This window comes from Pan paniscus, chromosome 13 (genome assembly GCF_029289425.2).
Source record: "Pan paniscus chromosome 13, NHGRI_mPanPan1-v2.0_pri, whole genome shotgun sequence".
Taxonomy (NCBI): domain Eukaryota; kingdom Metazoa; phylum Chordata; class Mammalia; order Primates; family Hominidae; genus Pan; species Pan paniscus.
Genome location: NC_073262.2, coordinates 105963295 through 105991113, shown reverse-complemented (window position 1 = coordinate 105991113; position 27819 = coordinate 105963295). Strand labels below are relative to the sequence as shown.

At 37.8% G+C, this 27819-nt stretch overlaps 1 protein-coding gene across 50 annotated transcripts in view; it reads right to left on the bottom strand.

Moving 5' to 3' along the window:
• Positions 1 to 27819, bottom strand: part of ABI2 (abl interactor 2) — a 104421-nt gene that overhangs the window by 44400 nt on the left and 32202 nt on the right. For 22 of the 50 annotated variants that reach the window (XM_034954877.3, XM_055108994.1, XM_034954866.2 and 19 more), the window contains exons 2-3: positions 18396 to 18563; positions 6724 to 6900 (exon numbers count right to left, since the gene is read on the bottom strand). In XM_034954877.3, the coding sequence (XP_034810768.1) occupies positions 6724 to 6900; positions 18396 to 18563 (345 nt within the window). Of the gene's footprint in view, positions 1 to 4901; positions 4920 to 6723; positions 6901 to 10968; positions 11045 to 18395; positions 18564 to 27819 lie in introns of those variants that run through there. The other 28 variants (XM_055108999.2, XM_055109001.2, XM_055108998.2 and 25 more) reach the window with 5 other exon arrangements.

The window sequence follows — 27819 nt, the reverse complement described above, 5'->3', positions numbered from 1 at the left end:
ATATTAATCTCCTACCAGACCCTCTAGGTACAAGAGTAAAGGCATGTGAAAAAAAAAAAAAAAAAGGAAGGGAGCCTGCGGGGAAAAAAAAAGGAGACAAAACGGTCTATAGAATGATTTCTCTGCTTTAAAGGTATTCTGAAATAAATAAGACTCACATGCCTAAAATAAAAAGCAATGTCTGGCTGGGCATGGTGGCTCATGCCTGTAATCCCAGCACTCTAGGAGGCCAGGGTGGGCAGATCGCCTGAGGCCAGGAGTTCAGAGACCAGCCTGGCCAACATGGCAAAACCCTGTCTCTACTAAAAATACAAAAATTAGCCGGGCGTGGTGGCAGATGCCTGTAATCCCAGCTGCTTGGAAGTCTGAGGAAGGGAGAATCACTTGAACCCAGGAGGCGGGGGTTGCAGTGAGCCATAGCGCCACTGCACTCCACCTTGGGTGACAGAGTGAGACTCCATGTGAAAAAAAAAAAAAAAAAAAGCAATGTCTACAGATTCTATAGAAAAAAAAAGAAATATCAATGTGGGAAGGTTACGGAAGGTTTCATAGAGAAAAACCTGAGCTGGTTTTTCTCTATGAAACTTCCCTAATAATTTCTTAAACTTGTTAAGTTTTAAAAGAACAGGATTCCAGACTGGGCAACACAGCAAGACCACGTCTCTTAAAAAAAAAAAAAAAAAAAAAAAAAACAGCCAGGAGTGGCTGTAGTCCCGCTACTTGAGAGGCTGAGGCAGGAGGATCACTTGAGCCCAAGGATACAGTGAGCTATCATGCCGCTGCACTCTGGCCTGAGCAACAGAGCAAGACCCCATCTCTTTAAAAAAAAGAAAAGAGAATTTAAACACACAAATAGAAGAGGGGAAGTGTGTGTAGGTTGTGTCTGTATGTGAAATAGTGAGGATGGGAAAAAGCTGAGGTCAGTCACCTTTGGGCCTTCATTCTCTGTCCAGTTTTGTTCCCCATTATAGTCCCATCTAGTACATAATTATTTGGCTTTCTAGAGACCTCTATCCCTCTCTTCAGAGGATGTATGTTCCTACTTCAATTCCTAAGGGACACCAGGAAAAGGACCAAAAGATCCTCCGAGGAAAATCAAAGCTGAAACCAGGAATTAGAGTATAAATTCAGGACAGAGGTTAAGATTTTTAGAAAAAGGGTTAAAAGACAAAAAAGCCTATCGAGTCAAGAGTCCAACAATAAAACACAGAGAATAAGGGAACATAAGATTAGGAGTAAGAGGAAAGAGAAACAGGTAAAGAAAGCAGAAGAAAACAAGAGAAATAAAGATGGACAAACTCCTGCTTGATTTTGAAAACAGATTCTAACAACTGGCTTTTGTCAAAACAGAATTGATGGCTTAAGGTTGGAACTTATAGGCAAAAACAGATGGGTCTCTCAAAGGTTGATGTTACTACAAAGCTTTTCCTCCAGGTGCTGTGTCGGATAAATTTTTAAGAGTGTACCTTCAACTGTACCTGAAAGCTAGAAATATAAGGGGAATTTATCATATTTCTGTAAGGAATGACAAATACTTGCTAAAAATAGTACTCAAGTGAAAACAGTCCATTTTTTAAACATGGGGCTAAATGATGGATCTTCAAGATCTTAAGCAAAATTTTTAAAAGTATTATATTCTTAATTTGCTGGCTGTAAAACTCTTAAGCCCTGCTCATTAATTATTAAGAATCTGGCCGGGCACGGTGGCTCACGCCTGTAATCCCAGCACTTTGGGAGGCCGAGGCGGGCAGATCACGAGGTCAGGAGATCGAGACCATCCTGGCTAACACGGTGAAACCCCGTCTCTACTAAAAATACAAAAAATTAGCCGGGCGAGGTGGCGGGCGCCTGTAGTCCCAGCTACTCGGGAGGTTGAGGCAGGAGAATGGCGTGAAACCTGGGAGGCGGAGCCTGCAGTGAGCCAAGATGGCACCACTGCACTCCAGCCTGGGCAACGGCAAGACTCCGTCTCAAAAAAAAAAAAAAAAAAAGAATCTGAGCCGGGTGCGGTGGCTCACACCTGTAATCCCAACACTTTGGGAGGCCGAGGTGGGTGGATCACAAGGTCAGGAGTTTGAGACCAACCTGGCCAATATGGCGAAACCCTGTCTCTACTAAAAGTACACAAATTAGCCAGGCGTGGTGGCAGGCACCTGCAATCCCAGCTACTAGGGAGGCTGAGGCTGGTGAATCGCCTGAACCCGGGAGGCGGAGGTTGCAGTGAGCCAAGATCGTGCCACTGCACTCCAGCCTGGGTGACAGAGCAAGACTCGGTCTCAAAAAAAAGAAAAAAAGAAAAAAAAAAAAGAATCTGCTTGGGCGATGTTCAACTGAAATAATACATTAAAAATCAGAAGTTTTTATTACTTTTGATTAAACTAATATGCTTATTTTAAAAATACTTAAGTTTAGCTTCATTCGTGACAATTTTAATGCATTCAACAGAAAAATTCATTACAAACACATCATACTGACCTCAGTAACAGGGTCTTAAAATTCTTTTTACTACTAAAAGAGTACTGGCCAGGCATGGTGGCTCACAACTGTAATCCCAACATTTTGGGAGGCCGAGGTGAGAGGATGGCTTGAGCACAGGAGTTCGAGACCAGCCAGGCCAACACAGTGAGACCCCATCTCTACAAAAAATTTGTTAAAAAATAGCCAGGCATGGTGGTGCACACATGTAGTACCAACTACTCAGGAAGCTGAGGCAGGAGAACCACTTGAGTCAGGGCAGTCAAAGCTGCAGTGAGTCATGATCACACCAGTGCACTCCAGCCTGGGTGACAGAGTGAGACCCTATCTCCAAAAAAAAAAAAAAAAAAAACAAGAGTATGGAACAGGAACCAGTTCAAGGTACATTCCACTTTTATATGGCCTTAGGTATATATGAAAACACCTCCAATATGGCATTCTATCCACTGACCTTGTATGTCCTTTGTTATAAAACTATTACCATAGTGTTTTTAAAAATCTTATGAACTCTTGAATTTGTAACTTGACTGAAGAAAAACAGTTAATCCAAATTTCAGATGACAAGAACAATTAAGCATCAAACATGCTGTATAAAATAGTAAAAGTTAAACTTTTAAACAAGGAGGTCTCTTCTGAGTCAAATCCCACATGTCTGGTCCTAAAGTATGATGACTTTCTCTAGAGACTGTCTGAAAAGTATAAAAAGTATGACAGCAACGGGAGCAGCAAAGACAGAGCTCAAAAAGTGCTGAGAAAGAGAAAAAGAGAAGTAGAAAGAAAAACGACTAGGTCTTAAATAGGTTTTAAATTTTGAACATTTAATCAGCTACCCTGATTAAAATGAGGATAAGGAATCCATAATGCTATTGCTCATCAGGAGACTTCTAAGACACTTGCTAGAATTCACAGGTCTCCAAAAAGCTCAGGGATCTTATCTAAGTGTGATTCTTCATTAGATCTTTCTAGGAGACTCTGTTTGGCCTATCTCTCACAATGGAAACAGATCCTGACGCAGGAACATCAAGAAGGAATCATACTGGGGCTTAGAGAAAACAAGCATGAGATAGTAGCTTGGGCAAGCTAGTCTAAACTTTAAGGGTAAAGAATTTGTGTGTTTCTGTATTTTTTCTTCAATTAAACTTTCCGTGTATTTCTATCACTTTGGAGGTTAACACATCAATGGTCAAAATTTGAATACAGACTTTAGGGTAAAAGGGCCAAAGCAGCCACAGTCTGCTTTTGGTCTAGTTCACTGCAACCCACCTATTTCAAGCAAAAGGATTTCTTCACAATTCCACATCTTACTCACCATGACTGAGGATTTGGAACCAACAATCCAATCAATAATACAGGTGTCCATATGCCTGGGCTCTTCCAATCAAATCTACCTACCACGGGCAGGTGAAAGTTGTGTGGCCATAGTTAGTACTAGTTAATGATTCAGAGCTCAGTCATCTTGTCATCACTTTCTACACTAAAGATATGGCAAATAATGGGTATTAGATGGGAGGAATATATATTTGAAAATAAACTATAAAACTCACCTACAAAAAAAAATCAAAGAAGAAATGCATGCTAAGTTTTGTATATAATTGTAGTAACCTTGTATTTTAGGCAGGCTTCTTGAATATAGTTGAATTTCTTTTATCACGAATCCTCCACGATACCAAAACGTTATTGAAACGAATTCTAACAGGAAATATCTCTAATTCTTAACTGATATTCTGTTAAACATTATCATGAGCTTTTGAAGTTTTGCATATAATTATATTCACCTTTAAAAGCTCTTACAGTTTATATTGAAATATATTCTTTATACAGCTATTTGGAAAAAAGAATAATTTTTCTACAAAATATGATACTGCAACTTAAAAAAAAAAACCCGTGTCACTGAATATTTTCTGCTTCTCAATTTCTTTATACTGATTAAAAGATAATGACATATTGTCCATAAGGTATATCAGAAAGCACACCATTTATAGAATAAAAAGGCTATTACACAGGGGGAGGGTTAAATAAAGCACATTAATTGGCCCTCCGATTCATAACAAAGTCTCTATATTTATAAAAATCCAGCTAATTATATTTCATAACATTTTTATGATAGGGTAGCTTACATTTCAGTTTCACAAAATACATTAACATTACAAAATAACCATTCATTCAACAAATATTTACTAAGCACCTAATGTGTGTCAGGTACTGTTCTAGGCACAAAGGATAGAGCAGTGAACAAAACAGACAAAAATATCTGCCCTCAAGGAACATGAAGACACACCACAAAGTTGCATGACAAAAAATAAAACAAAAAGGAGGATTTATTTATTGGGTTTTAAAAGGCCAAGTGTTAACTATCTCTTTAACTCCCCATATGTAATATTCTACATAAGAACAAAGAATGGAAATCCAGCCCTGGAATCTCTTACCTTAAATCTAAGCAACCACTTAATGCATAAATGGAGCAAATAAAAGAGGTAAGGAAAAAAAGCATTGAAAGGTTAGTTGAAACTTCAGGATGTGAAGAGAAAGGAAAAAAAGAAAAAACAAGTTAAGCATTCAGCATTAACAAAATAATGTTTCAGTAGATCATAGAAAGAGTGGTTAAAGCAGAATGTGTCATGAACAGAAGTTTCTCTGATGAATTTAAGATACTGTTTTATTCCACAATTTAATTGTATTAAAGAGTTCTTCAAATTAATGACCCTTAAACACTGAAAGTCAAAAAATGAAGGGGCTAGAATCCTGAAAGAAAAACATTTTACTTTGAGGATTATAAGAATGGGGGATGTAAACCTATGAATTATATATTTTTAAAAAATGGGATTACTTTTTTCTTATGTAATTGGGCAAACACAAATGTCATCTTTTATATTCTAAGTGTCTTTTTGGCATTAGATTCTAGAGGTATTCTAAAATATTCCATTAGCAGTTGTTAGCCTTGAATAAATTTTCCCAAGTTAGAAGAAATTTCATTTATTAACTAACCATCCAATTACACATCTTATTTTAACATGCTCTTATTAGTAATCTAAATGCATGTAGGTATTGGCTATAAAATTAAATATTGGGCAGGCACGACGGCTTACACCTGTAATCCCAATATTTTGGGAGACCAAGGTGGGAAGATCACTTAAGTATACGAGTTCATGACCACCCTGGGCAACACAGACAGGCCCTGTCACTACAAACAAAAAATTTAGCTCAGCATGGTGGCACGTGCCTGTAGTCCCAGGGAAGCTGACAAGGGAAGATCACCTGAGCCCAGGAGTACAAGGTTGGAGCGAGCTATGATTGTGCCACTGCACTCCAGCCTAGGTGACAGAGTGAGACCCTGTCTCAAAAAAGTTATTTTAAATATCATATTCCAGATAATAGTGCTTGCATCAAAACCCTGAAGACAAAGAGATTTTAAAAATAAATTTACAGTGTATATTTTCTTTTTACCTAGATCTACATTAAATTTAGATTTAACTGATTTCCATCCATAACAGTGTTTTTTAAGTATGCTTATATTAGAAAAAAAATCAACTACATGAACTGTACAGTATCATTATAAGCATGTATATTTATTTAGTCACATCTGATAAGTCACTGTCTTTCAAACTACTGATCAGACGTAAATTAATACTCAGCTAAAGCTCTGAATCATTAAGTTCAAACACCAATTTAAATGAAATTTGCATGTTCTAGGCACCCAAATACATCTTAAAAGACAGCCAAAATATGTAATAGCTACACACTCAAAAGCAGTGGCAATATTAATTCACCTATTACTTTTACCTAACACTATTCTTGCCCAAAATGTTGGGATAAAATTATTTTAGAAAAATTCAAAGTACATGTCTATTAATATATGTTGTTTTTGAAAACTAATGCCAAAAGTCTGCTGATAAATACTTGAGATAAGGTAAACACTTTCATAATAACATGATGAATGATTTTTTAATCAGTCATATTAAATTAAAATTGGAAAGATTACACGACACTTATTTACTCAAACCATAGGAGGTATTATCATAACCAAGCAAATATAATTCATTCAAAGATGACTGTTTAAAACTTGAGAATACATCACTAAGAAAAAGCAAAAAGGGTAAAACAGTTATAGTAGCAAGGAATCTTCACAACCACAACTGGGCCAAGACTTTGTCCTCTAGGAAAGAAAGACAGATAAAAAGCTTAATTTTCTCAAGAGTTGGTTTCATTATGGGTTACTACTTTTAAAAGCTTGAAAAAAATTATACCTACCTTTACTCCATGTCCAATATCATCTAGAATTGTATAGTCAATAGGTTTTCTAATATAACGAACTGGTCGTTCAAGGTTGGCTGGAGCAATAATCTTATGTGTCCTTGAAGTGTTTTTATTGGTAGTCAAAATACCAATTTCTCTTCTTGCAACTTTCTCTTTATGAATATCAACTGTCTGCAAAATATAATGTAAAAAACAACACAAAAATGTATAGTTCTAATATCCACAAAAATCAAAATATATATGCCTAGAGATTTAATATTGCTACTCATATTCTAAACTATGCTTGCTAAATTTTATTCTTCTGGACTACTGATTTTCTCCATTTTTAGGTTAAAGCAAGGGCTGGTAAACCATGGCCCACAGGCCAAATCTGGCCCATCATCTGATTTTTACAGCCCACAAGCTAAGAGTGGTGTTTACATTTTTTAATGTTTGGAGAAAAGAACAACCAAAAAAAACCTTCACGTGAAAATTATATAAAATTCAAATATGCTTTTCCATAAGTAAAGTTTTATTGGAATACAGCCATGCCACTCACTTGCTTATCTGTCTAGGCTTTACACTATAATGGCAGAGATGAGCCACAACAGAGATGGTATGGCCCACAAAAACTGAAGTATATATTAGCTGGCTCCTTTACAGAAAAGGTTTGCCAACCCCTGGGTTAAAGCATGCTAATTTTTCCCTCTCCATTAAGATTTAGACTAATATAGTGATTAAGAAAGCCCCCGAAATTAATCTAGTTACATTTCTAATGACCTATTAGTATAATTTCTATTCATGTTTAAACATCTTTTTATTTAAAAAGAAAGAGGGCTGAAATATAATGTTAAAAATAAAGCCAGGCACAGTGGCTCAGGCCTGTAATCCAAGCACTTTGGGAGGCCAAGGTGGGCAGATTGCTTGATCCCAGGAGTTCATGACCAGCCTGGGCAACATGGCGAAACCCCGTCTCTACAAAAAGTAGCTGGGTATGACAGCACGTGCCTGTAATCCCAGCTATTTGAGAGGCTGAAATGAGAGAACTGCTTGAGTCCAGGAGGTCAAAGCTGCAGTGAGCCATGAATGCACCACTGCACTCTAGCCTGGGTGACAGAGCAAGACCCTGTGTCAAAAAACAAAAAAGCCATTTTTTGACCCCAAAAGACCAAGTTGCTTGGGCAAAGCTGCTTATATTTTATCATGACAAAATGCCTGTAAAATATTTCATTAATTTATTTATATTTATTAAATGCTCACATAAGACATACGAGTAAGAATGTATTGTAATTACAATCTTCTATTTGCTAACAGAGGGTGAATTTCTCCACATACACAGGTAATTAGTACACTAAAGCAAAATTTTTTAAACTGCAAGCTGCAATTTAGTGGTATGTAAGCAGCAATTATTTCAAATCAAATAGAACAGAAATATCAGACTGCATGTACACATAGTAAGGTAAAATACTGTTTCTTGAAAAGTCTGTTTATTATATATATAAATATATACATGAATTATGTGCTGAATACAACGTAAAAAAATTTTTTTCCTGTGTGTTGCAGTCAAAAGAGTTTGAAAAATCACTTCACTAAAGTGGTTCACATCTCTTACCACCAATTCCTGGCTCAAGCAGCAATCAATAGACACATTTTTTGCTAACTCCTCCCCAGTCCCACTTCAATGTCCTACTTCAATTTCCCCTTTCTAAAAGAACCTGGTAGTAACAGTGAAAAGATAATCATCATGACATTATAAAATACTGCCTTAAGAAATCTGAACACTGATCATTTATCCTTCTAAACTGCCTCAAGTATGAGGTAAGCCTGAAACAAATTCAAAGCCTCTTATTTCTGTACAACCAAGAGACCTTAAAAACAACAGGATCTATATGTTCCAGAGCTAACGAATGTATAAATGGAACATCAAATAAAAAACTAACCATGGTAGTAATCTTACAATTTTAAGTATTCAAGAAAAAAACAATCTCAGCCAGGCATGGTGGCTCACGCCTGTAATCCCAGCACTTTGGGAGGCCAAGGTGGGCGGATCACGAAGTCCGGAGATCGAGACCGTCCTGGCTAACAAGGTGAAACCCCGTCTCTACTAAAAATACAAAAATTAGCCGGGCATGGTGGCGGGTGCCTGTAGTCCCAGCTACTTGGGGGGGCTGAGGCAGGAGAATGGCGTGAACCCAGGAGGCAGAGCTTGCAGTGAGCCGAGATTGTGCCACTGCACTCCAGCCTGGGCAACAGAGCAAGACTCCATCTTAAAAAAAAAAAAGAAAAGAAAAGAAAAAGAAAAAGAAAAAAAATAATCTCTAAACTTTTCTACGCATGTTAAGCTAATTATGAGAATAGCTTTCCTCTTCAACTGCTTGGGAAAACTGTAACAGAAAAGTTGAGTTTGCATATTAGTGATGATATTGGAATTCACTTAATTTTTAACTTTAGAGAAATGGAAATTAATCACATTTGGATTAAATTTTATTTTTATGAGACAGTATCTCACTCTGTCGCCCAGGCTGGAGTGGAGTGGCCCGATCATGGCTCACTGCATCCTCGACCTCTCAGGCTGAAATGATTCTCCCGCCTGAGCTTCCTAAGGAGCTGGGACTACAGGCGCGTTCCACCATGCTGGCCTAATTTCTCTACTGTCTGTAGAGTTGGGGTTTTTCCATGTTGCCCAGGCAGGTCTTGAACTCCTAAGCTCAAGTGATCCACCCACCTTGGCCTCCCAAAGTGCTGGGATTACAGGAGTAAGCCAATGTACTGGCCTCGAATAAAGTTTAGTGAGTCATTCTAAATCATTAAAAGTATGGGCTAGAAATACCATTTCATACCATCAAGTATGCTTCAAAAAACAAAATATGACACTTTTTTTATAAAATGGGTCTTCATCAGATCAATAAAAGGTTCATCAGATAACATAATCCTCAAGACATTGTTTTTATTCTCCTCAGTTTTTAGAAATGTACTTAACTTATTCAGAAATGAAACTATAAGAGTGTAAACCTGAGCAGCCATAACAGAATTACAAGCTTATAGCTTCTATTTCACATCTGCATACTATAAATATACATTTTTTTGCAACAGGTTCTCACTCTGTCACAGAGGCTGGAGTGCAGTGGGACAATCATAGCATACTGTAGTCTTGAACTCCTAGGCTCAAGCATCCTCTCACCTCAGCCTCCTGAGTAGCTAGGACTACAGGCATGCACCACCATGCCCAGCTAATTTTATTTTTTGTAGAGATGGGATGTCACTGTGTTGCCCAGGATGGTCTTGAACTCCTGACCTCAAACAATGCTCCTGCCTCAGTCTCCCAAAGTGCTGGGATTATAGGCATGAGCCACTATGCCTGGCACATACTAGAAATATTAATAAATCTCCGGAGAATGAACAGGGAGAAGTAATCTTCCACTTATTATTTACACTAACACACAGTAATATTTTATAACAAGCACATATTTCTTGTTTGAAAAATTGAGACTTTAAAAAAGCATTAAAATATAAATTAGAAATCTGTTCATTTGATCTTATAGAGATGTGACTTGGTCTAGGGATTGGGGACATTTACATATTACCCACATGTTCTCTTCATATACACACAAACACACACTTAGCCCAAACCCATAGACCATAACAGTAAAAAAAAAAAAAGGAAGACCAATACGGTAAATAAAAAGATAACAATAAGCCTAAAATAAGGGGTCATTGTTATAATAGAGCAAAAAAATTGGCACTAAGCCTCCAGGGAGAGAAGGCAAAATAGAAACATAATGAGTTACGAGGAAATATATCAATTCATCAGGAAAGTGAAATGTTTCCCAGGATTAAATTCTTTAAAAATATATTTGTTGTTGCTTTTTATATCAAATCTCAGTAAAAACTGAAGGCATGTTTTTTAAACAGCATAAGTATACAGAAAGTCAAAATAATTTAGTTTGGCTATATGATGTTTTTAATTGTCTACTTCAAAGAATGCCTACATCTTAGAAACACTAGGGGCAGGGTAACTCAACAGTGGCACTATTGACATTTTGGGCTTGATAATTCTTTGTTGTGGGCAGGGGTGAAGGCTGCTGTCTTGAGGATTGCAGAATATAGAAAAGCATCCAGGTAGATAACTGTAGCACTCCCCCACCATGAGATGTGACAACCAAAAATGTCTAACATTGCCAAATGTCCCCTTGGGGGCAAAACTTCCCTGGTTGAGAACCAAAGATCTATAGAGGAAGGACTAATTAGCTGGTCCCTTACCTCATTCAATCTCAAATTGCAATTGTTTCCAAATTTGGTCACAAAAGTCGACTCAAGATCAACGCCTCTAATTTGCCTAAGTATAGATATTTTAAGTAAATAACTTTTAAAAAACATCTATAATAATAAAGGTAATCTAACAACGGTATAATTTGCATTCTTGCCATCATACTACCACACGGGGTTGAACTGCAGTATTGCCTGTGGGCAGAAGAAAACATGCCTTTAGAAAATGGCTATGGTTCTACTTGGAGTTTGAATAATTTGACAGAGAGCACTAAATCTATTTCATAAACAAGCAGAAGATTCTCAGGTTGGTCCAGAAGATTCTAAGGTTTTCAGCAATCATCTGCTTCAATTTTTTTACAGCTTTCACTTGTAGAAAATAAGCATATTCAAATTAGATAGAATAATAAACACTCCCTCCTCACATCTATCATGCAGCTTTAACATTCATAAATTCGTAGACAATTGTCAGTTGTAAAAGAAATTTAGGAAAGCTCCTGTAACATATTCTTAAATAAAATATGGCTACTATATTTTTCCTACATCAAATTCACAGCTATCAGTAATTATGGCGTTTGCCCTCATGATATTATTTGACATTACAATGTTAAATTTCATTAAGTTAAATTTTGGAAGTACAAGTTCAACACTGATATTTAGGATGAATTTTAAAAGTAAGAAAAGTATTTCAAATTTATTCTGGGTTTTTTAAGTTACTAGTTATATGACAATAAACCTACTTATTTAGAAGAGACCTCAATAACAGCACTCACCTGTGGCAAGTAAAAAATGTGTTCTGCTAGCAATCAAAGATGACCAAAACTAATTCAAATACACAATTAATATAATTATTGTTTGCTACAGATCCCATTAACCAAAAAACACACCAAGATATATCACTGCAATTGTGTAGGACTTAATAAACATCTATTCTCCCACAGTTCCTTATTAATTAGCTTCTCACTGATATTGCCAAGCTGATCTTGCATGCTGCAGGCTTTCCCCATGACACTTCAGCCACACAGTGCCAAACCCAGGTTCCTTAAGGATACCTCTTATGGCCTTGAGATAATCATACTGACTCCCAGCTCCTTTGCAAGACTGAGCCCCACTCCCACATCTCCCTCATTAACCCAAGCACATGCTCAGGCCACAGCAGATGACAGGAAGGTACTGTATAAAATATTTTGTTTTAGGATTATCCATGCATTGTCATTTCCCATTACCACAGATAATTGAAAGTTGACTGTACTGGATAGCACTACCTCAGTTAGCTGCCCATCAGTGTGGGAAAACATCTGCAATCAAACAGTTACAGTGGATTAACCCAACTAAATTGGGTGTTTTTAAATATGTCTCAATTTTTTTATTAGTAAGCTAATGTTTCAAATAAACATTTAAATTACAATTATGCTTCAAATTATGTATCATTCATAAAACAAATTAGTTACTAACAGAGTAATTTTCAGTTTTTTTATATAAAGTGATATAAAAACTACATAGGAAATTAATTGGGAAGTATAAAAAGTCTACTTTCTATGCATAATTACGTATTGATAACCTTCAGTGTATCTCCTTAATTAAAATTGGAAATTCTTTTTTTTTTTTTTTTTTTTTTTTTTTGAGACAGAGTCTCACTTTGCCACCCAGGCTGGAATGCAGTGGCACGATCTCAGCTCACTGCAACCTCCGCTCCCAGGTTCAAGCAATTCTCCTACATCAGCCTCCAGAGTAGCTGGGATTACAGGTGCCCACTACCACACCCGGCTAATTTTTGTATTTTTAGTAGCAACAGGGTTTCACTATGTTGGCCAGGCTGGTCTCAAACTCCTGACCTCAAGTGATCCGGCCACCCTTAGCCTCTCAAAGTGCTGGGATTACAGGCGTGAGCCACGGAGCCTGGCCAAAATTAGAAATTCTTAAGCAAGGCTATCTACATAAAGTTTTTTGTGTTTTGGGTTGTTGAGACAGTTTCTCACTCTGCTGCCCATGCTTGAATCCAGTGGCATGAACATGGCTCACTGCAGCCTCGACCACCTGGGCTCAAGTGATACTCCCGCCTCAGCCTCCTGAGTAGCTGGGACTACAAGTGTGCACCACCACACCTGGCTAATTTTTGCATTTTTTGGAGAGATGGAATTTTGCCATGTTGGCCAGGCTGGTCTCGAACTCCTGACCTCAAGGGATCCGCCTGCCTCAGCCTCCCAAAGTGCTGGGACTACAGGCATGAGCCACCACACCCAGCCTAAAGTTTTTAGACAGTAAAAGCTACCCTACTTGTTGAGTTCTTAAGGCCACTGCCTTTCAATACCTAGCTCTTGAGAAGAATTACTTCCAATTTTATATTATTTTATGATAATTATTTTCCAGCTCCTTTAATTGTTACCTGCTAACTAATTTAACACCTGGCCCAGTAAGTCCTACTCAGCCCTTGGGAAGGTGGGAAGAGCACTACTTTCTTAAGTTCTTTATGTTGCCTTTTGACCTTGCTTAATCTTTTTTTCTAAGCCATGACAAACTTGAACATGGATAAGTACTGACTAATTTTACTAGCAAAGAAAAAAGATGGGCCTCGCTTAGAAAAATTTTAGTTTACAAACTGATAAGAGTTTTAGTTTGAAAAGTGTTTTGCAAACTTTTTATTAAAAAAAACTTACCAGAAAAGGACACAAAATAATGGGCACAGTAAGCAACATTCATCCTTATAATAATGTTACACTATACTGACTTAAAGGTATGTGTACCTGTACAAGTATTCAGTAAAATTACATGTTTGCTCTGATAAGTATATATTTAGGGGAAATATTTAATGTTAATTTAACTCCACTATCAGTTTGAAGATAAAAATTTTCATTTGTTTTAATAATATCCTTCCAAAGAATGAATAGGATAACAGCAACAAAGCTAGAGATGAAATTTCTTTAAAATTTATCAGCCCTAAAATACATAACATAATCCATGTTAAGAACCAACTCTAATACTGCCTTATAGATATGATGAATGTAGTAAAAAATAGTATACTACTTAATACTATATTGTCCTTTTAATACAAAAAAGTGTCTGATACTATATATTCCTAATCAATTAATATCTTGTTTTTGAAAACATTTGACATTTAGAAAGAGTGGGTTATTACTTTGTTTTGTTGAAGTATTTCTCCCCGATACAGAGTACAGTCAATGGAATTCCCATCCTCGGATTACAATTCAGAGTAATGTGAGAAACAGTTCAGTTACATTAAAGTAATAGAGGGTTGAGACCAGTGGACACAGATTGAGGTAAAGAGCAGAACCAACAGAACAGAATGGAAGCAAATAAAATCAAGCTCATTTGTGAGAATCGCAAAAATAAGGAATTCAAGATGGAAAACAGCTAAGAAATTATCTAAACAGTCCTACCTTACAGATGAAAAAACTTAAGTTCAAAGAAGTCAAATGTCACACAAGTCAGCAGAAGAGTCAGGGTAAAACCTAGATGCCCTGATCTTTTTCAGGCCAATCCTACTCAGTGTTCATTTTCGTTAAAATAGACGAAAGGGCTAGGAGGCTGAAAGGTGGTAAAGTTCTTACTCAGGCAATGGGGAAAAAAATACTAATGGGAAAAGAAACTCAATACCCTAGATAACTAGTATCTACTAGTCCTAAATAACTCTACCCTTACAACTCTTGAGGCTTATTGCCATTCCAATAAATGTGTGATCTTGTCTTTGACCTGACTGAACCCTCCATTCCTTCAACTCAATCTTCTCTACAAACTCTCGGAATCTAGTATTTTTGCCCAAGTTGCACAAAAATCTGGTCTCAAGAACCCCCTGGTTCCCTCTAGAAACACACAATATTTTAAATAATAATACAAGCATCATAATAAAATTTAACACTCAAACATTTGGAAAAAGTATTTTAGAGCAGGGGCTGGCAAACTAAGGCTCCATGCCAGAATGTGGCCCGCTGCCTGCTTTTATATGGCCCAGAAGCTAAGAATAGTTTTAACATTTTTGAATCATTGTTTAAAAATACACACACAAAAAAGAAAAGAAAACGTAATTAAACTGTCTCTCAAATCTGTCCACATCTCTATCCTCACATGCAATGTCATCTCTCTTTGCTGGGCATGGTGGCTCATGCCTGTAATCCCAGCACTTTGGGAGGCTGAGGTGGGAGGATCACTTGAGACCAGGAGTTCAAGACCACCCTGGGCAACATCATGAGACCCCATCCCCCAACCAAAAAAAAAAAAGTACACACACACACATACACACAGAAAGAGAGAGAGAGAGAGAGAGAGAGAGAGAATAATAGGAGAATGACACCATACGTAGCCCACAAAACCTAAAATAGTTATCAACACATGGCCCACAAAACCTAAAATAGTTACCATCTGGCCTTTTATTTAAGAAAAGTTTGCCAATCCCTATTTTAGAGTATTTACTATTTGTTTTGTAAGCAGAAAATGTTTTCTTCTACACTAGAGAATAATATTCCAGTCTGAAGAATATCAAATAGTTTTGATATTCAACTGACTTTTTAAATAAAGAATTCTACCTATAAACACAAGTAAAAAAAAAATTTCAATCCTTGAGGCAAATGCTAGAAAATACATAAATTTTTAAAATTACTCCTATTTCTTAAATATAGCCTCTATCAGCCTATTTCTCAGACTTGATCCTTTATCCAACATAATAATTTATATTCTGTATAAACTTAACAGCCACTGAGAATTGCAGATCTATTACCCCTCCAACTATTGCCCTCTAGACACTCAACTCTGAAAAAAGAAGGTTCGACGTATTCCTGACAGCTTTGACTGAGGTCTCTGTAATTTCCGGCTTATTAATCTCTATCCATTCTTCTGTTTTTTACTTAATCCATTAAGATAGCTTTAAAAGATAGCATTAATTGACCACATTAATTAAATGCCAATTTATATGATACTCCTAAAGAAAATGTTCTGAATAACTGAATTAATACATATACTCAAAATCTAGGGTGGCTGAGTATTCACCTTCCTCCTTGAGCTTGCTAACACTTTTCTACCAAAGTACTACAAAATTCTAAACAGAAAATAAATTATTATCCTTCATTGCTATTTGCTTGTTGTCATCATTTACCCACATAATCTCTCCTACTCTCCCCTAATGCCTAATAAAACTTGTTCCTCCTTTTTAGGAACTCAAATATACTAGTTTCTCTTCTATATTTGTTCTTTTTTTTAACGTTTCTTTTTAACATCCTTTGCTAATGCTTCAAACATGGAAAAATTTTAGGATTCTCAAGAATAGATCTTGAAATTCTATATCACATTAGCAATTTGTCAACCTCCCTCCTTCTACAGAAAACCAAGTTCAGGCCAGGAGTAGTGGCTCACACCTGTAATCCCAACACCTTGGGAGACTAAGGTGGGAGACTGCTTGAGCCCAGGATTTCAGGACCAGCCCCAGCATGATGGCAAGACACTGTCTCTACAAAAAAAAAAAAAAATTCAGCCAAGCATGGCATGTGCCTGTAGTCCCAGCCAGCTACTTGAGAGGCTGAGGCAGGAGGATCCCTTGAGCCCAGGAGTTCGAGGTTGCAGTGAGCCATGATTGTACAACTATACTCCAGCCTGGGAAACAGGGCAAGACTTTGTCTCTTAAAAAAAAAAAAAAAAAATTCATCTATTTCGTCATTTAAAATCCCATTGATTATTTCCTTCAGGAGGCCTTTCCCAACTGAAATTTACCTTACACTCATTAAAACGCACCAATTTTTTTTTAACTTAAGATACACAATATAACAAGCAATAAATGATATGTCTGCAGAAGTTTGTATAAAATGTGAAGAAACCCTTATAATGGCAAATTCAGATTTCAGATTAAGTAATATTAAATAAGAAATCTCTCTAAATTGGTCTGACAAATTTTCAAAAATACCATATCTGATTTTATTATCTGGACTATATTTGGTCTAGTTATACAAATTTGCTAAACTTTAGACTCTCAAAGACGGTTAGTTCATTTGAAAAGAGCCCTGAACTCTCAAGACATTAAAAATAATAATAATATGCACATTTAAAAATTATTTTTATTCCAAAATAGTTCTAATCATTTAGGTCTAAAAAGAGTGTTGAATAATAATGATTCAAATGACAAGAGTGCTAAAATAGAACATTTCAAAGATCTATTCAAAAAAAGGGAGGCAGACCAAAACCTTTATCATTTTTATATTTTTTAAATTGCATTTTACAACTTAATTGGTTTTTCACTGCAGTATTATTTTAAATGGCCCCAAAATATGGGAATGATTATGAAAGGTACAACATATACACGCAACATTATGCAGCCACTGAGAATGTTTATGAAGAACTTACAACATCAAGAGATTATGTTTGCTTTAATGCTAAGTTAAAAAAGCAGAACCCAAAATTTTATACCTATTCTATAACTGACTCTATTATAATCCTGGCTACTTTTTTTTATTTTTTTTTTGGAGACAGGGTTTCACTCTGTCTCCCAGGCTGAAGGGCATGTCATAATCACAGCTAAATATAGTCTAGACCTCCCCATGCTCAGATGATCCTCCCACCTTAGCCTCCCAAGTAGCTGGGACAACAGGCGTGCACCACCAAACCTGGCTAATTTTTGTATTTTTGGTAGAGAACAGGGTTTTGCTATGCTGCCCAGGCTGGTCTGGAACTCCTGGGCTGAAGCGATCCTCCCACCTCAGCCTCCCAAAGTGCTGGGATTACAGATGTGTGCCCAGCCCACAGTTACATTTTAAAAAAACTACTTACAGGAAAAAGGATTACAAGGAGATATACCAAAATATTAACAGAGAAAAGCTTGGGAAGTGGTAAAATGGTTTATTTTTCCACTTTTTCTCTTCTTTTTCTGGGTTTTCATGAGTATGGCTTTTATAATGAAGACAGATTAACATTTTTAAAAAAACTTTTACAAGCCCATGAAGTAATACACTTTTTTTAAAGTTATATATAATAAAAATAATTTCATAAGGTTTGCTAGTTTCTCCATTATTGCAGGTATGGTACCATCCCAGTAAACATAAATCCTACCAAAAGAAAAAAAAAATTTTGAACAAGCCACCAATCTATCAAGTTTATCTTTTTAAATTGATAAAGAAGTACGAAATTTGTTTTAAAAAAAAAAAGGCGGGGGAAAGGATGAAGTTTCATTATAGGGCTGATTATGTTACCATGACAACTGAGTTTTAATAAAATTCATTACGATTTACTTTCCTATCAAAATCACAGAGAAGATAACCATCCCACAAAAAGACAGAATCTAAAAACAACCTAATATTAAGTTGCTATTTTCCAAATCGTACATGTGAGTTAACTTACATAATAAAAGCTGCCAGCATTACAGATAGCCTGTGTTTATTATTAAGGGTTCCTCCTAGGCAAATAGGAAAATATTGTGGTCTCACTTGTGAAATATGATTGATTGAAGATTCCATCCTTCGTAGCTGGGATGCCTGGATATCCAGCATCTGCAGGACATTGTTGGCCAAGGTGTTTATCAGATAGGCAACACTTGCTAAGGATTGGGTGGTGTAGGCTTTGGTTTCTTCTAGGGCTCTCTGCTTATCTGCTGACTGGGAAAAAAAACAAACCAGTGATCATTAATTCAAAGATAACCCATTTCTAGCAAACTAACCTACCAAAAAACTCATCACAACGATTCTGCTGAGTCCACCAGAAAGTAAAAAAACCAATCCACCAGAATTGAAAACTACTGGTATCACATAAACCCCAAACCAAACTATTGACTGAACTCACTAATGTTTTCATGTTGAATAGACACATCTTTGCACAGATGCAAATAAAACCCTAAAGCCATTATCTAGAAAATGAGATCCAATGGACAATTTGAGCAGTCGCAGCAAAGTATATATTGCTTGGAAAGGTAGCACTGATTTGAACGTATAAATTTTGACACACTTTCTTCTGCTTTTCTGAATTCCTCTTTTCCTTTCACTCTAATATGTGAAATGTGGCCATAACATAATGTCTGATTAAAGTGATAATAATGTTTAACCCTATAAGAGCATCCAGGAAAAAAAAATTTTAAGAAAAAAATTATAAATAATATGATAAATAAAATGGTAATAATAATTATGATAAACTAAAAGTAATAAAAGGATCTTTCCTTCCCAAACATTATAAGTGTTATAACCCTAAAAGATGTAAATTGCCATGTTGCCCAAGCTGGTCTCGAACTCCTAGACTCAAGTGATTCACTGGCCTGCCTCAGCCTCCCGAAGTGCCGGGATTACAGGCATGAGCCACCAGGCCCAGCTAAACATTAAGTAATTTTTAAAATAAATTAAGTTGACACATGCAGTCAGACTCATTCTTCTTTTCCATTTTAAAATTAAGATTTCTATCCATTAATGATGTCTAAGAAATACTATGACAGTTTACATATGAACATGAAAAAACCAATATGGAAAAAAACACAAAAAGTAAAAAAATTTAAAAAACAAAAATAAACAAAGATAAAAATACAAATAAAGTCCTGTAAGCATTAAGATAACAGCCCCGGCCGGGCACGGTGGCTCACGCCTGTAATCCCAGCTCTTTGCGAGGCTGAGGCGGGCAGATCATGAGGTCAGGAGATTGAGACCATCCTGGCTAACACGGTGAAACCCCGTCTCTACTAAAAATACAAAAAATTAGCCAGGCGTGGTGGCGGGCGCCTGTAGTCCCAGCTACTCAGGAGGCTGAGGTAGGAGAACAGTGTGAACCCGGGAGGCAGAGAAGGCAGTGAGCCAAGATCATGGCACTGTACTCTAGCCTGGGCAACAGAGTGAGACTCCGTCTCAAAAAAAAAAAAAGAAAAGAAAAGATAACAGCCCCAGAAAACACGTAGCCTGAGAGAGAGAAATATTTTTCCTAATCTTGATCCCAGAGTAATAAAAAATAAAAAAAAAAATACCAACACCTCAAGGGCTTCAATATTTCACTCTGAAGTTTTACAAGTTCCGCTACATTTGTAGCTTTAAATTATACAATAATGAAATAAGAAAAAGGTACAGACAAGAATATTCATGTTCATGAACTCATTTAATGATGAAAGAGAAAAAAGCATGAGGCTGACTAAACAATACGTTCATATAGTACATTAATGCAGTAACTTAAAATGGTATTACTATGCATTACTGCTATGTAAAGATATCTACGATATAACTAAGTGAAAAAAAGCTGGTTACAAAGCATCTTGAACATAATCATCATAATTCTGTATGTGCCTGTGTGTAAATACAAGCACAAAAAAAGTCCAAAAAGTAAGCTCCAAAATGATAACCTAAGTTTTCTCTGAATGTTGGAAATAAAGTTGATTTGTATTTTTAAAATGTTTTCAGTATGGCTTAATTTTTTTTTTTTTAACTTGGGCATGTATTACTTCCATTATCAAAAAGAGTAAAGCATAACGCTGGCCAGGCGTGGCAGTTCATGTCTGTAATTCCACAACGTTAGGAGGCTGAGGCGGGAGCATTGCTTAAAGACAGGAGTTCAAGACCAGCCTGGGCAACCTTGTGAGACCTCAACTCCACAAAAGTTTAGAAAATCAGCCAGGCATGATGGTGGACCCCTGTAGTCCTATCTACTAGAGAGGTTGAGGTGGGAGGATGACTTGAGCCCAGAAGCCAAAGATGCAGTGAGCCATGATCATATCACTGCACTCTGGCCTGGGTAACAAAGACCCTGTCTCTTGAAAAAAAAAAAAAATTAAAAAAATATGTATGTGCATTAATATAAAAGAATAGAAACTTTAAGTATTCTATCCTAGTCAACTATAAGGAATAATTATAAAGCATAAGAGGTCCAAAAGATTTTTAAATCTTTCTGAAGTGTATTTTACATTTGCATGCTCGTCAAAAAGTTATTTGGGGCTCAAGGGTCTTTTCTTGTTATTTCTAAGTTCAAGATGAAGTTTAAAGGACCAAGTTTGCTGTTCGTTTATCTGCTCTACGGATAAGTCAGCGCAATGGTGGTTCAGTGGTAGAATTCTCGCCTTTCACACAGGAGACCCGGGTTCAATTCCTGACCCATGTACAAGTATCTTTCCCTGCCAGCCACAGTGGCTCACGCCTGTAATCCCAACACTTTGGGAGGCTGAGGCGGGCAGATCATCTGAGGTCAGGAATTCAAGAGTAGCCTGACCAACATGGTGAAACCCCGTCTCTACTAAAAATACAAAAATTAGCTGGGTGTGGTGACAAATGCCTGTAATCCCAGCTACTCAGGAGCCTGAGGCAGGAGAATCACTTGAACCCAGGAGGCGGGGGTTGCAGTGAGCCAAGATCATGCCACTACACCCCAACCTGGACAAGAAACTCTGTCTCAAAATAAAACTTAAAAAAAAAAAAGATGAATGGGCAAAGAAAATATGGTACAGGCCAGGTACGATGGCTCACGCCTATAATTCCAGCACTTTGGGAGGCCAAGGTGGGCAGATCACCTGAGGTCAGGCATTTGAGACCAGCCTGACCAACATGGTAAAACCCCATCTCTACTAAAAATACAAAATTAGCCAGGCATGGTGGCACATGCCTGTAATCCCAGCTACTTGGGAGTCTGAGGCAGGAGAATTGCTTGAACCCAGGAGGCAGAGGTTGCAGTGAGCCGAGATCGCACCATTGCACTCCAGCCTGGGTAACAAAAGCAAAACTCTGTCTCAAAAAAAAGAAAAGAAAAGAAAATATGGTACATATGCCCAATGGAGTACTATTCGGCCATAAAAAATAATGAGATTCAGTCATTTGCAACACCATAGATGGAACTGGAGGTCATTACATTAAGTGAAACAAGCCAGGCACAGAAAGATCGCATGTTCTCACTTATTTGTGGGAGTTAAAAATTAAAACAATTGAACTCACAGAAATAGAGAGTAGAAGGATGGTTACCAGAGGATGGGAAGGGTAGGGGGAAAGTGGGGAGGTAGGACAGGAGGAGGTAGAGGGAAAGATAGGGAAGTAGGGGAGTGGGGAGTAGGGGGAAAGTGAGAATGGTGGAGGTAGGGGTAAGTGAGAATGGTTAATGGATACGAAAAATAGAAAAGAATGAGTAAGACCTAGTATTTGCTAGCACAACAGGGTGATTTCATAAAAAATAATTTAATTGTACATTTTAAAATAACTGAGAGTATAGTTGGATTGTTTATAATACAAAGGGTAAATGTTTGAGGTGATGGACATCCCATTTACCCTAATGTGATTATTACACATTGTATGCCTGTATCAAAATATCTCAGGTAACCCATAAATATATACACCTACTCCTATATACTCATGAAAAATTTTTTTTAATGTAAAAGTATTTAAAATACTGCCAGGTGCACTGGGCCACACCTGTAATCCCAAAAGTTTGCAAGGCCGAGGCAGGCGGACCACTTGAGGCCAGGAGTTCAAGACCAGCCTGGCCAATATGGTAAAACCCTGTCTCTACTAAAAATACAAAAAATAGCTGGGCGTGGTGGTGTATGCCTGTAGTCCCAGCTCCTCAGGAGGCTGAGGCAGGAGAATCACTTGAACTCAGGAGGTGAGGCTGCAGTGAGCTGAGATCAGGTCACTGCACTCCAGTCTGGGCAACAGAGTGAGACCATCTCAAAACAAAAAAGTATTTAAAATATAGGCTAGGTGTGGTGGCTCACACCTGTAATCCTAGCACTTTCGGAGGCCAAGCCAGGTGGATCACCTGAGGTCAGGAGTTCAAGACCGGCCTGCCCGACATGGAGAAACCCCATCTCTACTAAACATATAAAAATTAGCCAGGCACGGTGGCCCACACCTGTCATCCCAGCTACTTGGAAGGCTGAGGCAGGAGAATAGCTTGAACCTAGGAGACAGAGGTTGCAGTGAGCCAAGTGAAGCGCCACTGCACTTCAGCCTGGGCAACAGAGCGAGACTCAGTCTCAAAATAAATAAATAAAATAAAATAAATAAAATACCAGTAGAAAAAACAAAATAAAATATAGTAAAACTCAATATTTAAAATGTAGTGGGACCCAAAGGTAATACACTCCCAATTACATGAATGTGAATATAAAGCAACTACCCCCAGAACGTCCAAACAACATGACCTTATACTGCTATATTAGAAGTTATTAAAAGAAAATAAATATTCACAGTGAAAGTACAGGTTATTTTATCTAACATTATATATTCCTCTTATAATTAAAAACAATTTTTCAATATCATTATTTCATGCTTAGATGAAAAACAGACCACAACAGCACATTCTGGATGTCACATTATCTGTACTTCACTTGTTTCAGTACAAAAGTTTTTGCCACAACTGTGGATATGAACTAGCTGAGCTACTGCCAGAATAAATGAGATCACAGGAACTATGTCATCCAGGGTCCAGCATACAAATGAACTAGAAATATATTACTATGCTGATCAACTGCAGAGCTCTTTTCTTTCCAAACTGATCTGTCAACAGCAGAACTCATTAGAAATGTTTCCTCTAACAAAAAATTATTTTTAGCTAAATCTCCTAAGGATTCATGAAGGACCACAAGGGAAGTAATTATTTTTCACTAGCCTTCCTCATTAATATAGTACAATCACTCAAAATTTCGATTCCTGCAAACTTAGCACAGACACAGCTTTGAGAAAGGGTACCTCGCTCAATAAATGACACTATAAGACACAGGACATCGTTCAATCTAGGCAAAAGGATGGAGAATGTCTACGTTAATGGCCCTTTTAAATTTTCCTATATTTGCATAGAACAGTCATGTTTTAAGTAGAAATAAGGAACTGTCTGGTTGAAAACAGGTCATTCTTCATCTGGTTTTATTGCCATGCAACACAACAGGCTCTGCCTTTCTCCTTTTTTTTAGTTTTCATTCTGTTTTCCTTAGCATTCTGTCAACTTCTACACTGTCTCCTACAAAAAAAGAAAATTCAGTGCAGCAAACTGTCCCCTGCCAAGAAAAAATTCAGTGCAGCAAACCACCATTATAGAGAACTTTTTTCTTTTCTGAGACAGGGTCTTACTATGTTGCCCAGGTTAGACTCCAACTCCTGGGCTCAAGTGATCCTCCTGCCTCTGCCTCCCAAGCAGCTGGGACTAGAGGCACACACTACCACACCAAGCCAAACATTTTCTTGTTCAGCATCCATTACTGTTCTCTAGTAACAGAATTTCACTTTCATATGGTGATTTAAGCCCGAGAATTGACTCCCATCCCCTCAGAAAGGGACACAGGACCCAAGCCTGCCAAAAGCACACCAATCTGTTGGCCACTGACAGGCTAAGGCACTGACTCAAGACAGGCCAACAGGAGACTTCTCTGGGACTTTTCTAACAGTAATGGAAAATTTTATTTCAAGCAAGGATTGCTGTGGCAGCCAGACACATATATTCAGATCTCCTTTCAAGAGAACATGCTTTACAAAGCACTGACAGCCATCAGCCACACCTGTGGAGCTAGTGCTCATGCTGAGGCCACGCTTCTCCTCAGTAATGTATTACTCTTGAATAAACAGAGCATACGTCATCCTTGAAAGGGTAACAATTAGTTGTTACCCTAATTTTGGTCCTTGCTGATTTCATAAATGATATTAGCAACAGCATAAGAGTCAAAGGAGACTAAACAAGAGTCCCATTTAACCTTGTGTTGATTCAATGTTCTAAACTCAGAAGTTTCCTGATCTTGGAAAGCCATGTCCCTAAATATTGGTAGAATCTCTGGTTTGCCAAGCAAACTTCTTTTCTGCACGCTGGGCTTCTCACTCATCATCTGTTGTTTCACAGCTAGGCCATATCTTGAGCCCCAGTTAGACTGATCTCTAGGCAAACGTCACTTACTAGCCTGAATCAGGTCATTCCCGGTATCTAAATTCTCCATTTTGCTAAACTGCTTCTTTAGCCTGTTCATCTCTCTCTATTCTTACCATCTCTGTCCTCCACTACTTACACTGCTTTAATTCTTCTTACCTCATGTTTACAGTGCCTCAACTGTTCTATCCCAAACCACCAAATTTGTTTCCCTTCATCATATCCCATTTCTCCTTTCCAGCTTCTCAAAAATCTAAGCCAAATAATCTGCTCCACCCAACACTTCGCCTTTTGTTTAAAGCATTCCTCATCCTCTTACCAACAAGAACCTTTATCATTGATAACCGACCTCACATGACAACACAAATTGTTTTTAAATTATTTTAAAGTGTTTTTTTAAATCCTAAAATAAAATAGACCACATTAACTAACTTTAAAAGGCCTTTAGGGTACAACTGCTTCTTTTTTTTTTTTTTTTGAGATGGAGTCTCGTTCTGTCGCCCAGACTAGAGTGCAGTGGTGCAATCTTAGCTCCCTGCAACCTCCACCTCCCAGGTTCAAGCGATTCTCCTGCCTCAGCCTCCTGAGTAGCTGGGACTACAGGCATGCACCACCACGCCCAGCTAATTTCTGTATTTTTAGCAGGCACGGGGTTTTACCATGTTGGCCAGGATGGTCTCAATCTCTTGACCTCATGATCCACCCGCCTCAGCCTCCCAAACTGCTGGGATTACAGGCATGAACCACCATACCTGGCCAAAACTGCTTAATTTCTAAATATTCATTGCTATAGTCTGAATTTTTGTGTCCCCCCCCCCAAAAATGTACATGTTGGAACCTAACACTGATGGTGATGGTATTAAGAGGTGGAGCCTTTAGGAGGTGATTAGGCAGAGCCTTCATGAATGGGATTAGTGCCCTTATAAAAGAGGTCCAAGGGAGCTTGTTTGTCCCTTCTGCCAAATGAGGACACACAGAAGGCACCATTTATGAGGAACAGGTCATCACCAGACACCAAATCTGCTGACGTCTTGATCTTGGACTTCCCAGCCTCTAGAACTGCAAGCAATAAATCTCTGCTAAGTTACCCCAGCCTAAGATATTTTGTTTTAGAAGGACCAATGAACTAAGACACATACATTTATATACTTGCACATATTTGAATATAACCTGTATATTGTCTAACTACAACAGATTTTAAAAATATTGATTTTTTCACATTAAGCAAAGTACAGATTTGGGATCTTTGTACATTCTACAAATTAGAGAAACTACAGGCTGAATACTCTAAATTAAGACATCACTCATAAGAACTCAAGTGAAAATGTAATCAGTGAAAATTCTATCAACTTGGGAATTAGAAGTCTTCAGTTCATATGAAAATGAAGGAAAATATAAAGGCATATATAAAAAGACTGGTTATGTTATTTAAAAAAACCTTAATCTGTCATAGCAGATCACATTTGTCTCAGAAGCATCTTGATTAAAAAGGAAAACAAAATGCCTTCTCTCCATCCCACACCCCACAGTCTGACCTACACTAAGGAAATTCCAATACATTTGCCCATTTTAGGCCCACAGTGATTTTGTTCAAGCAACAGGACCATGACATAGATCCCTCCATGGATTTTTCTTTTGGTTTTTTTTTTTTTTTTTTGAGACAGAGTCTCACTCTGTCACCCAGGCTGAAGTGCAGTGGCACGATATTGGCTCACTGCAACCTCTGCCTCCCAGGCTCAAGCAGTTCTTGTGCCTCAGTCTCCGGAGCAGCTAAGATTACAGACGTGCATCATTACACCCAGCTAATTTGTGTTTTGTTTTAGTAGAGATTGGGTTTCCTCATGTTAGTCATGCTGGTCTCAGACTCATGGATTTAAGTGATCTGCCCACCTCAGCCTCCCAAAGTGCTGGAATTACAGGTGTGAATCACCGTGCCTGGCTGGATTTTTCAAACTGATTCTAAAAGAGAGAATGCTTTTGTCCTCTGATGTCAGAACTATTAATATACAAGGCCTAAAACACATGAAAGGATATCTCACAGAAAATGGAGTATGCCCATCTGAAAGGATGAAGCCAACATGCATAAAGAAGCAGAAACGAGACACAGAATTCTAAAAGTGTTTGAGTTCCTGATTCCAGTGATTCCTGTTCCTTCACATGGTTTAATTAATAACTAATAAATTTACGTTTTGTTGTTTAAGTTTGTTCAAACTACATTTCTGGCTGGGTGTGGTGGCTCACACCTGTAATCCTGGCACTTTGGGAAGACAAGGCAGAAGAATCACTTGAGGCCAGGAGTTCAAGATCAGCCTGGGCAACAGAGAAAGACCCTGTCTCTACAAAAAATAAAAAATAAAAATAAAATTAAAAAACTTGCCAGGCATGGTGGCATACACCTGTAGTCCCAGCTACTTGGGAGGCAGAGAAGGGAGGATCACTTGAGCCCAGGAGTTCAAAGCTGCAGTGAAGATATAGCAAGCTATGACTAACTACCACTGCGCTCCAGCCTGGTCAACAGAGCAAGGCCCTGTCTCAAAAACAAACAAACAAACACACACACACACACACACACACACACACACACACACACACACAAACAGGCCAGGCACAGTGGCTCATGGCTGTAATCCCAGCACTTCAGGAGGCTGAGGCGGATGGATCACAGGAGGTCAGGAGTTCGAGACAGCCTGGTCAATATGGTGAAACCTCATCTCTACTAAAAATACAAAAATTAGCCAGGTGTGGTGGTCCACACCTGTAGTCCCAGCTACTTGGGAGGCTGAGGCAGGAGAATCGTTTGAAGCCAGGAGGCGGAGGCTGCAGTGAGCCAAGACTGCGCCACTGCACTCCAGCCTGGGTAACAGAGTGAGACTCTGTCTCAAACAAACAAACAAACAAACAAAAAACCCCAAAAACCAAATTCAGTTTCTGTCACTTGAGACCAAAGAATCCTAAAATTATTTAAATTGTTCCTTTTAATCATTTAACATATACTGGCTTCAGTTCTCAATAACATGACACTTTTAAAATACGTTATATCATCTGCCTAGACAACAT